Source organism: Manihot esculenta, chromosome 2 (genome assembly GCF_001659605.2).
Source record: "Manihot esculenta cultivar AM560-2 chromosome 2, M.esculenta_v8, whole genome shotgun sequence".
NCBI classification, from domain to species: Eukaryota; Viridiplantae; Streptophyta; class Magnoliopsida; order Malpighiales; family Euphorbiaceae; genus Manihot; species Manihot esculenta.
The window spans coordinates 10,555,723-10,569,331 of NC_035162.2; the positions used below are offsets into that span (position 1 = coordinate 10,555,723).

General features: G+C 37.8%; 1 protein-coding gene across 3 annotated transcripts in view; it reads right to left on the reverse strand.

Annotated features, from left to right (window-relative positions):
* The window catches only part of LOC110609520 (proteasome adapter and scaffold protein ECM29), a 44,558-nt gene that overhangs the window by 17,230 nt on the left and 13,719 nt on the right, over positions 1-13,609 (reverse strand). For all 3 annotated transcript variants that reach the window (XM_021749136.2, XM_021749135.2, XM_021749138.2), the window contains exons 10-18: positions 4,792-4,879; positions 4,585-4,663; positions 4,393-4,501; positions 3,922-3,981; positions 3,676-3,794; positions 1,798-2,179; positions 1,491-1,675; positions 1,293-1,365; positions 52-202 (exon numbers count right to left, since the gene is read on the reverse strand). In XM_021749136.2, the coding sequence (XP_021604828.1) occupies positions 52-202; positions 1,293-1,365; positions 1,491-1,675; positions 1,798-2,179; positions 3,676-3,794; positions 3,922-3,981; positions 4,393-4,501; positions 4,585-4,663; positions 4,792-4,879 (1,246 nt within the window). The remainder of the gene's footprint in view (positions 1-51; positions 203-1,292; positions 1,366-1,490; positions 1,676-1,797; positions 2,180-3,675; positions 3,795-3,921; positions 3,982-4,392; positions 4,502-4,584; positions 4,664-4,791; positions 4,880-13,609) is intronic.

The following is a 13,609-nucleotide window of genomic DNA, read 5'->3' on the forward strand; positions in this document are numbered from 1 at the left end:
AACCTTAGAGCAAATTCATAAATAACTATTCTGAGAAGCTAGAAACATTACCTGAATCCAAACTATCACAAAGTGGAGGCAATGGCACACGTAGCCCAATATGACCTAAAGCTTCCATTGCAACAGAGGCCAAAAATGCAGTCTCAGAATTAGCAACATCAGTCAGGCATTTAAGTATATTCTGAAACAATGTATCTTGGATCTGCAAATAAATTTCAGAAACAATTGAAGAGAAATTGCTAAGAATTCAAAATTTTAAGTAATGACATGAATTGCACATAGTCAATGACAAATATGACAAACAAAAGAATGATTAAGAATATAACCAACAGCCAAACCCAATGTGGATCAGTGTCATTGTCATCATTTCATTTTGAAAAATATAAAAAGGCCAGAAAAACTGCTCGACTCGAGAACCTTTTTTTAAATAGCTCAAGTACATGTTAATTGTACAAGACAACACCCGAAATGGAAAGAGGAGGTTTCCTGAGGTAACCAATACCCAAACCTAATATACAGGGAAGTTAATAAAGAGTTCTGACTTAGTTCTAACAGAACACCAAGAGAACCAAATCCTTATCTAAATTCTCATGTGTGAAATGATCTATAAGTTCAGAAGCTCTATTTTCTTACCCTATAGTAACCGAAAAAGAAAAGCCCAAAATCATCCCTTGTACTTATTGTTCCAAATACATTTCAACCTTATTCAGAAGCTTGACAATTTAGTGACTGTTCTCGAAAATGGCCATTCATGTTTTAACTTACAAAAAAAAAAGTTTCACCAAAGTTCTCTTGCATGATACAATAATTCCCATCTGCTTTAAGATCACTTGATACAAACAAATGCTCATGGAAAAGGCAGTTGTGGTTTAAACTCTTATGCTTTAATTAATTATTGCCCATTACCAATAAAGGAATGTCATTATGCACTGATTAAAAATTTTGTTACCATTATGCTTTTTAGTTAAAGAGAAACTCATAAGAAATATCCATTCCATTGCCAGGTTTTATATATATATTTGCAATTTCCTTGAATACTACCTTGGTACATCTCCCCTATATGTTATTCAAGAAGAAAACACTAAAACCTTGCACATATCTTTTCAACTATACTGAAGTAACTGAAACATTATTAACATCTTCCTCCACCTCTTGTTCATTTAGTTTTTTAGACATTGTGTCTCATTCCACAGGTACCCATATTAAGTAAAAACGCATAATTGATTAATATATGAAGGAAAGATCAGGAAAAGAACAAAATCCAACAGTAGTTAACAGAATACACAACTTACAGCAGGTGTTCTAGACATACAGTCAGCAGTGATGTATCCAATAGCACATAATGCTCCATGTTTTGCTTCAAACCTGAAAAGTAAATTCATGTCACCTAGAATCAGAATGTATAGCATTATAGCCAAACAATGAAGCATAAAATTATAACAAGAAACCTGTTTATTTGGGGGGGGGGGGGGGAGGGGGGGAGTACAGACCTTAAATTGTTTGTTCCACTAATTGATGAAAGAATTTCACATATAAGATCTGATGATGTAGTACTAGGAAGAGCAGAGCAGGCTATGCCAAGAAGGCGTGCTGAAGATTCACGAGTGTCTATGTCTACATGACTCAATAATTGCTTCAGCCATGAAATTCTAGATCCATAATGTGATGCTATCATCTATGAAAACCCAGAAAAAATAGAAAAAGGACAAGATAGAAAGAGTTAGAATGAATTGTATCAATATGCAACCACAAAAGCAGTCTAAAGCATGAGAATAACTGTGGTGAGTGGTGACCAACCTCTGGAAGATAAGATGCAATTGTAATTAATGCCTTGGAAGCAGTGGAATGCAATTCAACAGTGCCTTCATATACCATAGCATGTTCTAGAAGTAAACACATTGTTTCCACGGAAGAGAGAAATTCTGATGATCTCTCTAAGGAGTTGTTTTGCTCCAATTCGGACTCAAAACACTTCAATAAAAATTTAATCATAGCCACATACACTTTTGATGGAAAAATAAGCTTTTGCTCCCTTAATTCATTTGAATCTAACAGCTTCGGTTGCTGTTTAAAAATGCAAGCCAACATGTTTCCTAGTTTTGGGTAATTAAGATCAAGATTTTGAGTGGTAAGTCGGCCTTCATCTTTGACAGGAAACAAGCCTTCAAGTGCCATTTCCCTTGAGAGATAGAGGGGAGGAGTTGATGAAGAAGAAAAAGAAAGAGAACATGAGATAACAGTTATAAGAAAGAAGTACAAAAAAGGTGTTATAATAACGTTACTAATAAGAGATTGGAAATAGTAATGAAGTAATCAGACAGAAAACTATCAAGAAACCCCTTTTCTTGTCCTTTCAACACCTCTTACATAAAAGAGTCAGGTCAAAGTTTTGGTAGTTGAGAGGATAGTGTTGTACCTGAAGCAACTTATGATCATACAGGTAGAGGTTGCCAAGGAAATCTAATCAGAGATGCACCTTTTATGGGAATCTGGAATGTACGAAGGTGAAAGATTACCAATAGTTTCAACTTTCAACTCCCCTTTTCTATCCAGTTAGGTAAAAGGTATTATTCCATTATATCAACCAGAATGGACAGTATAAATAAATTCCCCTTCTTTGCGCTAGGGGAATCATCAATGACTGTAGTTGAAGTAAAGGGAGCTGCTGTGCCAACTAAGCGATATTGAAGTGTCTAAGGTCTTCTCATGTTAAGGACATCTTTGTGCAACTATAGGAGACTGAATAATTTCCACAAATAAAGATAGCACAGGTTATGAATCTTCCTCCACAAGTACTGAAGCTAGTGGAATTTATCAATGGAGGACTTAGAAAGAGACCTGAAGCAGATGAGAAATTGCTGATAAAGAAACAGCTAAACGTTCAATTTCAATCCTGTAATTATTCGAGATGTTCAATTTAGTCCATTTCAACTTTCAGTCCAAACTACCATAAAAGTTTCAATTTAAGCTCAGTTTAGCCCCAAATTCATAGGCCAATTTTCTTGATTTCTTGATTTAGATTAAAAAAAATCAAGAATATCTATTTATTGATTTTTGGGCTAAAAATTTCATGATTCCTTGATTTAGCCCAAAATAAAGAAACACTTTTTTTTTAGATAAATTAAACTTAAATTGACACTTTTGGACTAATTTGGAAAAAGGTTGAATGGGCTAAATTAAACTTCCCCAACACATGACCAGTTGTGGAGAGGCTGTTAGTGAAATTGAGAACTAAGCCATAAAGCAACAGTTCAATACAGGAGTTGTAAACAGGGTGTTGGTGAGATGAGATGTGTTAATGGGTAGTTATAGATAAACTAATCATCGGATGATCAACCAACTTTCAAATATGATTTCTATTTGAAATACTAATCTGCCAATAGAAAATTTCCCAAATACTCGGAATAGTCCTCGTTTGACGAGGATTTGGAAGCACTTCATGTCAGTACCTGGCAAAATCCTATCCAAGAAACCTAACCACAGGCCATTTTTTATTTAAAATCATATTTTCACACAATGAAGCACAAATTAAATAGTGATATGAAGCAACAAAAATTCAAACACTTTTAATCTCACTACATCAAGGAGAAGTTTTGATAAGTATGAGCAAGACTATTGAAAAAGTAGAAGCCTCAACAAAAAGTAGCAAATGATTGTTGAGAAAAACTTCACTACCTTATATCCAACCTAGAATCAGCCGCTGCAAGCATACAAATAAATCGGCTTGGGCAATGTTGCAAATCAAATAAAGATGTAGCCCATCTCACAGCACAGAAACGTACTTCATTTTGTTCCTGGTTGGCAGTAGAAATCTTTAAGTTTCAATTTATGAAGCAATAAGTTATGGATTGAACATAAATAGTATGAGACAATTGTATATCTGCACCATGCAACAGGGATTTCTCACAAAATACACCATACCACTTGAGAATTATTCAACAGAAGCGCCTCCAAATCCATCAAAACAGTAGCCGGAGCTCCCTGATGCTCAAAAAATAAAATCCTTATTAATGAAACAAATTGGATAGTCGGCAAGATAATTTAAATAGAAGCAATATCCCAGTTACTACCAATCTACCATTACTACTACTATTCCATCCCAACCACAGTATACTATAATCCATTGTTCGTTATTTGTCTGCAAATATTCAAATAAACATAACCAGAACATGTAAAAACCAAACGCCTAAAAAAAATATATTTTTCAAGGAAAAAAGTAGTACACAAATGGACCCACATAATGCAGCAATCAGGAAGAAAACAATGCACAACTTGCAAGATCTGGATATGCCCAGGTAACACCAAGCAGGCAACAGATAAAAGCTTCATCATGAAACCTGCATATTGCAGAAAGAAAACAAAGCAAGCCCCTGACGAAGTTAAGTGCAAAACCTTGTATGCAACAGCAAGAGAACTGGTTGCTTCTTGGATAATGAAACGAAGAGATTGGGCCTCCACTTTCAATGCATCAAAAAGACGAACAGCCATGTCAATCTTGTCCCTAAGACAAGGAAGAATGGAAATCACATTCTTTTATCATATAAAATGAGACACACCCACAAAAAGGAAGGATAGGTAAACCACCTAAAGAGATTGGGCAGGCGCTGTGCGAGCAATCCAATTGCTTGAAAAGAAAAGGTTTTGGTGTCCCTAGCAATAACATCTGGAAGTAAATTATATCAATTGTTTGTGAATGAGCAGATTAAACTGGATCATTCAGAATGACATTCTACATAACCTAATGGCTTGGAGTTATATGGAAGACATCAAAAAGACTGATTTGCACAATACCTGATTCTGAATTTGAAAAATTATCAAGTAACTTCAAAATACCATTCAGTATAACAGGGCCCATGAGCTTTAGCTGATTGATTTGTGCCTGCATATATGGAAATAAAAACACTATAGTAAAACAGTAAGAAAGAAAATGCCTGAACCTCATTAATATTTTCTTTGACAAGATGTACTAAACACAATGAAAGCGCACCCAATTTGGAAGGAGAGTAGAGAAAGAAATATAAGTTATCTTGCCAGTGCTTATGACAATTGACAATTCACCACATAACCTTTGCACCGCGCTCAGAACAATACTAAAATTCAATTTCATTCTATTAGTAGAATCCAAACCAGATGATTTATAATAAATTAGTGTTGGAAATAAAGAGGTTGAGAATGCATTTTTGAAACAATTGCCTATCATTACCCATTAGGTGATTCAGAGTACAAAAAACCACCATGCTATTGGATGTTTTTAGGGTCCTGCGTAAGGATCGAGTTATGGGTCTATGGAATGATTCATTTGGCAGAGTAACAGAAGACATTGATGGGTTATTCTTTTTGTGAACTATTTTGAAAAGCCGACAGGCTCATTTGAGAGAACCTGCAATCTATCAAGTTCAAGCACTCAAAACAAGGATGGAGATAACCATCTCTTAATTACAAGGAACCACAACAATAACGGAGGACCACCCTCCTATGACTAAGGAATTGAAACTAACAGCATCCCACTCACTACATCACGGCTAAAACACTAAAACATGACTCCCTAAATTATGGCAACCAAGAAAAACAACTTGGAACAACACTGCAATCCATCAGCAGCACCATGGACATAATAACTGAATTTTAACTGTCAATATTAATTGGGTTCTGAGCCACCTATGTCCTTTTCTTCCTCCCATGAGTATATCGGCTATAGATCTGCAAAGGCCTGCTATCGTTTCTCCCCTCTTCTAAAACACGCTTGTCCTCAAATGTGAATTCCGGAAATTGAGTTTGCAAGGAGGTAACAAATTCCCAAGACGCATGCCAATGAACTAGAACTTCTTGTTGGCATGCATGAGTTTGATGATCTAGAATTGCCAAAGGTAATCGAGTTTCAGCTTCAGGTTGGCATGCAGGGAGCCGAGAATTACTAGCATCTTGTCTTTCACAATAAACCCTTAAATTTGAAACATGGAAAATTGAATGCAAACCTGAATCTGCAGGAAGTTCCAATTTATATGCAATTTGCTCAATACATTGGAGAATGGTGAAGGGTCCATAGAATTTTGCTAGATGTTTCTGGTAGCGCCAATTGGCTAGAGATAATTGCTGATATTGTTTTAACCATAACAACACCTCATCCCTGACCTGGAATTTAACTGCTTGGTGGTGCTCGTCATACACTGCCTTCATTTTCTGTTGTGATTTTAACAATTTTGACGAATGGATCCCAACATTGCATCTCTAACATGAAGCCTTGATCCACAGCATCAATTACTGAACTGCCAGGAATATCAGATGTTAACCATGGTGGAGACCTGCCATAGACCACATCGAAAGGAGTAGTTTGCAAGGAAGAGTGGTAGTTGGTGTTATAACAATATTCTACCCAAAATAACCAATCCATCCATTTGGCTGAATGCTCATTGGTAAAACAACACAGATACATTCCTACTGTCTTGTTAACCACTTCCCTTTGGTCGTCGGACTGTGGATGATAGACTGAACTCAAAACTAATTTGGTTCTACTTAATTGAATAATTCAGTCCAAAATGAACTTGTAAAAGTAATATCATGATCACTGACCATAGTCTCGGGTAAACCATGTAATTTCAATATATGATCAAAAAATAATCTTGCTACTCTTACAGCTATATATGAATGAGATAGAGGGAGAATTGGGCAAATTTGGAGAAGCGGTCGGCCACCACCGACAAAACATTTTTTCCTCTAGATGTTGGTAATCCCTCTAAGAAATCTTTAGAAATGTTGGACCAGATTTGAGTAGGAACAGGAAGTGGTTGGAGAAGACCTGTGGCTAAAGAGTCTCGTTGTGTCTTTGGCATACTTCACAAGCGCAAACAAATTCCTTGACTTGGCTTTTCATCCCAACCTAGTAAAAACCTCGAGTGATTCAGAAGAGGTTTTTTGATATCCTTCAAGGCCTTGGTTGTGAAGTGCTGCCAAAATGGTTTGAATTGAAGGAGAGGTGCATTGAAGGAGAGGTGCAGGGCACATAAATCATGTTCTTATAGAAAAGAAGGCCTTGTTTGAAGCTCCAAGGTTCTGCTGCTTTGTTTTCATTAATGAGAGAGATTTTATACTCTTCAAATCTCATCAAATATGCTAACTTGAGGCACTGAAGCATCAACATCTTGCATGAAAAGTGCATCGGCTACTATATTCCAATGTCCGAGCCTGTATTCAACAGAGAAAGAGAAACCCAATAATTTACTATACCAATGCTGTTTAATACTTTTTGTTCCAAGAGGATCTTGAGACTATAATGGTCTACAATGCTGAATTTTTGTGTCCCCATAGGTACAAGTAAGAATGTACCGACCCAATCAATTCTCTCTCATATCCTGGAAGGTTTTGATGCCTTATGGCCATGGTTCAACTAAAATAAGCCACATATTTATCATCTTGCAAAAATATTGCCCCTATTCCAAAATCTGATGTGTCACATTCTACTACAAAAGTTGCATCAAAATTCGAAAGAGCCAAAACAAGAGTAACAGTCATCTTGGTTTTGAAAGTCTCGAAAGCCTTCGTTGCTTCTTCCGTCCATATGAATTAATTTTTTTGCAACACAGCAGTGAGAGGAGCTGCAATGACTCCTTAGTTTTGAACAAAATTCTGGTAGTACACAATGAGTCACAAAAATCCGCGAAGTCCCTTTATGGTTGCAAGTTGTGGCCATTCAAGCATAGCTAAAATTTTTGAAGGATCAGCTCATACTCAGATTGCTTTAGGAACAACTTGTTGGTGACCAGAAGTTAAAAGGTTGTTCGCAAATGAAAGAGATATTAAACCCAAGCTCTATTGTCGATCACAATATCATTAAAAAAATACAAGCACACATTTTCTCGTTCACGAGCGCTTGAAACATAGAAGGAGCTTGGAAAGGCCAAACAACATCACTAGGATTCAAAGTGGCTGAGGTGAGTTCGAAAAGTTGTCATCTTAATATCGGGTGGAAACGTTCAAATATGGTAGTATCCGAAATGCAAATCCAGCTTCGTGAAAAATTTTGCTCCTAGTTCTTCCAGCAATTCATCAATCACATGTATTGGGAACTTGTCTAGTATTGTCCTTGCATTAAGATCACGGTAATCAACCCATAATCGCCACAGCCTGTCAGATTTTGGAACAAGAATGATTGAAGGGGAGAATGGCGAATGACTCTGCCAATAATTTCCTGTTTGCATCATTGCATTGTTTGTCATTCTCGTCTTTCTATGCATGCAAATATTTGTAAAGTCAAACTACCACTGGTTTAGTGCCCTGCTAATGGAATTCGATGGTCACATCTTCTACTGGGTGGAACTGGAAGGCCTTTGGTTCTTCAAAGATGGAGGAGAATTCAAGGATCAGATTTTATAATTGAATTTGAAGAATTTTGGGGAAAATTTTGAGTATTCTTGTATTTCACTCTTAATCTTTACAATTGGTCTACATGACTATTTATACACAGAGAATCATATCTAAACAGGAAGCAAATAATCAAATAATAATTACAGAGATAATTAAGGATCCTAATCAGATCAAATCAAATCTCTAGAATCAGCTAGGATTAGTAAATAAGTCAACACTCCCCCTCAAGTTGGTGCAAAGATGTCACACATGCCCAACTTGCAAATCAGAGTATGGTAGATCTTGTTGTTAAGCCCTTTAGTAAACACATCCGCAAGTTGCCCCATAGAAGTCACATGAACTAGGCTCAAGACACCGTCTGTTAACTTTTCTTTAATGAAGTGCCGATCAATTTCAATGTGCTTGGTTCGGTCATGTTGGACTGGATTTTGTGCTATACTTATAGCAGCTTTATTGTCACAATACAAGGTTATCTTGTCTCTCTTGGACAATCTCAACTCTCCTAATAACTTCTGCAATTATAAGAGTTCGCATACTCCTTGGGCCATTGCTCTGTATTCTGCTTCCGCACTTGACCGAGCAACAACACTTTGTTTTTTGCTCCTCCAGGTGACAAGGTTCCTCCCCACAACTGTGCAGTAGCCAGAGGTGGATCTCCTGTCATCGAGAGATCCTGCCCAATCTGCATCTGTAAAAGTTTCAATCCATGTTTGGAGTAAAGAAGCCCTTTCCCTGGCGCAGACTTTAGGTATCACATGATGCGAAGTACAGCTTGCATATGAGTCTCGCGAGGGTCATGCATGAATTGGCTGACTAAGCTAACAGTATAGGCTATATCCGGTCGAGTGTGTGAGAGATAAATCAACCTTCCTACCAATCTCTGATATCTTCCAATATCCACGGACTCACTAGTTCCTGCTTTCAGCTTGTGATTACTTTCAATGGGAGATTCTGCTGGTTTACACCCCATCATACCAGTTTCTTCCAAAAGATCCAGAATGTACTTTCTTTGGGAGATGAAAATTCCTTTTTCTGATCTAGCCACCTCGATACCTAAAAAATATTGCAGTTTTCCTAGATCTTTGATTTCAAATTCCTGGGCCAACAACCTCTTTAGTTGAGCCATTTCCTCTTTGTCATCACCTGTCACCACTATATCATCAACATACACAATAAGAAGGGTGATCTTACCCTTATGATGTTTGATAAACAGAGTGTGATCAGCATTGCTTTGTTGGTAACCAAAGGACATCATGGCTCTGGTAAACCTGTCAAACCAAGCTCTGGGAGATTGTTTTAGCCCATACAAAGCCTTTTTTAACCTGCACACCTTTCCTTGTGTCTTCTCATCAGCGAACCCAGGAGGAATTTCCATGAACACTTCTTCCTCTAAATCTCCATAGAGGAAAGCATTCTTCACATCAAACTGTTACAAGTCCCAGTCCAAGTTGGCTGCGCAAGATAACAAAACTTTGATTGAGTTCATTTTTGCAACTGGGGCAAATGTCTCTTGGTAATCCACTCCATAGGTTTGGGTGAATCTTTTAGCAACCAATCTGGCCTTAAACCATTCAATTGTGCCATCAGCTTTGTGTTTCACTGTGAACACCCATTTACAGCCAACGAGTTTCTTCTCAAGTGGGAGAGTGACAAGCTCCCAAGTCTCATTTTTGGCCTATGCTTTCATCTCTTCAATCATTGCTTTCTTCCATTTAGGATCTGCAAGAGCTTTCTTCCAATCCTGTGGAATAGACACAGAGGAAATAGACAAGGCAAAGGCTCTATAGGAAGGAGATAAAGATTCATAAGAAACAAAGTTAGAAATAGGGTGTTTAGTGCAAGATCTGACCCCTTTTCTTTGTGCAATAGGTTTATCTAAATCATTGAAACATTCAAGAGTTGTGGGTAACTCACCAGAAGAAAGAGTTGTGGGTAACTCATCAGAAGAAAGAGTTGTGGGTAACTCATCAGAAGAAGATTCATGACTGGGTAACTTACCAGGAGAAGATTCTTGACTCTGAGTAGACTGCATAATGGCTTTTTCTGCCTTGTCTCTCCTTAAATACCTTCTCAAATCTGGCTTGTCCAAACAACCAGTTCTCTCTCCCTGATTGGACATCTCCCCCTGTCTACTAGAACTCAAACTTTCTAGTTGAACTATATCATTCAGAATCACAGAATTTGGGATCACCTCTTCTTGCTCATTATTCTCCCCCTGAAGAGGTGAGTGGGTGGTATTGAAGTAGGGTTCAGTTTCTCGGAAGGTAACATCCATACTAACGAAGTATTTTCTAGAGGGAGGATGATAACACTTGTATCCCTTCTGTGTTGGAGAATACCCAACAAACACACATTTAAGGGCCTTGGGATCCAATTTTCCTGCCGTCCTAGTATGGACAAAGCAAACACACCCAAATACTTTTGGTGAAACAACGTATGAATTCTTCCCTTGTAGAACCGCCAAAGGACTCATGAAGTCAAGGGTCTTGAGAGGCATTCTATTGATAAGATAAGCAGATGCAAGAATTGCATCTCCCCAATATGCTTTGGGTAGATTCATGGTGAACATAAGAGATCGAGCTACCTCCAATAGATGCCTATTTTTCCTCTCAGCAACGCCATTTTGAGCACTAGTATAAGGACAACTAGTCTGGTGTATTATCCCATTACTCTCCAAATAAGCAGAAAAGCTACTATCCATGTATTCTCTTCCATTGTCAGTTCTCAAAATTTTCACCTTAGTATCAAATTGAGTACAAATCATCTTATGAAAGGATTGAAAACAAGAAAAGACATCACTTTTAGCTTTAATCAAATAGACCCAAGTCATTCGAGTGCAACAATCAATAAAGGTGACAAACCATCGATTACCAGACAAGGAGACAGTTTGGGTAGGCCCCCAAACATCAGAATGAATAGTCGCAAAAGGAATTTGACTTTTATTATGACTCAAAGGATAGGATGTTCTAGTATGTTTAGCATACTCACAAGCATCACAAAATAGAGAATCAAACTGAGTTCTAGCAAACAAATTAGGATAAAGTTTTTCTAAGGCAAAGAATGATAGATGCCCTAACCGTCTGTGCCACTATATTATTTCCTAATTGACATCCTTATTTTCTCCAAAACAGGCTTGAGATATCGAAGAACCTGGATCACCCTCCAACATATATAAGCCATCATACAGTCCACCATTGCCAATCCTCTTTCCTGTGTGAAGATCCTGAATAACACAATGATCAGGAAAGAATTCAATTTTACAATTAAGGGCATTGGTGATAGCACTAACAGATAAAAGGTCGACAGGAAAGTGGGGAACATGGAGGACAGATGATAATTTAATATTGGATGTGCAAATAACAGAACCTGTTCCAGATATGGGAGTAAAAGAGCCATCAGCAATTTTGACACTATCTTTGGTTAGGGAAGGAAAATAATTGAGAAAGCTTTTAGAAGAACCTGTCATGTGTCTATTCGCACCAGAATCGATAATCCATAGAATATTATGAAGAGATGAAGCATTATCTGACTTTACAAAGTCAGATGTGGCACTAAAGAATGAGTAATCAGAGTTAGGAATCGAGACTCTTTTACCTTCTGTTATCAACACCCTTTTACCTTCTGTCACTGACACCCTTTTACCTTCTGCCATGGTAAAGGTTTATAAACTGTGATAAAATAGGAGGTATCCAAGGTTGTAAACACAAGAGAGCCCAATCGATTCACCAAAAAGACCGGGTAGCAGCACGGGAAGGCCAGAAAGATGATCGGAATCGTCGCCGGAGTGATCGGAGCAGCAAAGCAATGACAGACGATGGGTCACGCGCCGAGAAGCAACGGGTCACGCGCCGGGAAGGGGTGGTGCGTGAGCCTCAAGCGCAGGCTTTTCCGGCGTCGGAGCTGGTCGATCGGCCGGCGGCAGTCCGGCGGTTCTCCTGGTGCCGGCGATGAGAGAATGAGAGGCTCCTAAATGGGTTAGTACCAAAAAGGTAGATCTAGGGTTTTGAAACCCTAAAGAGGAAAAATTGAATTTGGACCCAAAAAATCAGGAAGAGGCTCTGATACCATGAAGAATTTTGGGGAAAATTTTGAGTATTCTTGTATTTCACTCTTAATCTTTACAATTGGTCTACATGACTATTTATACACAGAGAATCATATCTAAACAGGAAGCAAATAATCAAATAATAATTACAGAGATAATTAAGGATCCTAATCAGATCAAATCAAATCTCTAGAATCAGCTAGGATTAGTAAATAAGTCAAAAGAATTTCATTATCCTGAAATCTTTGGATGGTGTGGAGCTTTAGCTATTGAAGGATCATGAAATTCTGAAGCCCTTGTAATTTTATCCTCTTGCCCTACTTAAAAAATGCCATTGTCATGAAATCTCACAAAAATGGTCCTAACGGGTGCAACTAGTTTACACCCAAGACAATGTCAATTCCACTTAAAGAAAGGACAAACAGATTAATTTTGAGAGGATGAGGACCAATTGAAGTGTGACTATTTTTAAGAGGACAACCAGTTTACACCCATCTTACTTGATTTTCCCCATTAGTTTTGTGGCAAATTCCTGGACTACACAATTGTTCTCCATTAGCTAGTCGCTACTTTTAACATGGAGCCCATCTTTCTTATCAATTCGGGCATTAACATATGATGCAAGTTTAGCGGCAACAAAGCTCTAGGTACTACTGAAATCAATTACTACTAAGACCTTTTTACCATTCCAATCTCTTTCTAATCACATGGCATGTGGATTTCGAATGCCAATGATTTCATTCAAGGAAATTGCTCCATATTTAGTTTGATGTCCGATAGTCCTCTTTGTCCTCTAAATTAATTCAGAATAATTTTTTGCATTAGTGTTCCTGAATGAATGGCTCATCATAGTTGAAGCATAATCCCTTGTGCATGCATTCCTTCATGTCTTTGCGATTCAGGCGTTTGATGAACCTAGCATTTTTTTCTCTGACCATTTTGGTACGGTCGCTATCACATTTCTAAGGAATGTGCAGCTGGACGTCCCGAAACCGCTGGGTCCAATTCTTTCATTCAGAGAGTCGAGACATGCTCATGGCCAAAAAGCAAATCCTTGGATTGATGAAGCTCGACTTCCATGCAATGTGTTCTTGTAAACCACTAATATAGAGTTGTCTTTTTGGGTCTTGGTTGAGGAGACCAACTCACAAGACTAATATTTCAAATTGTGTTTGATGGTCAGCAATTTTACCCGACCACTTC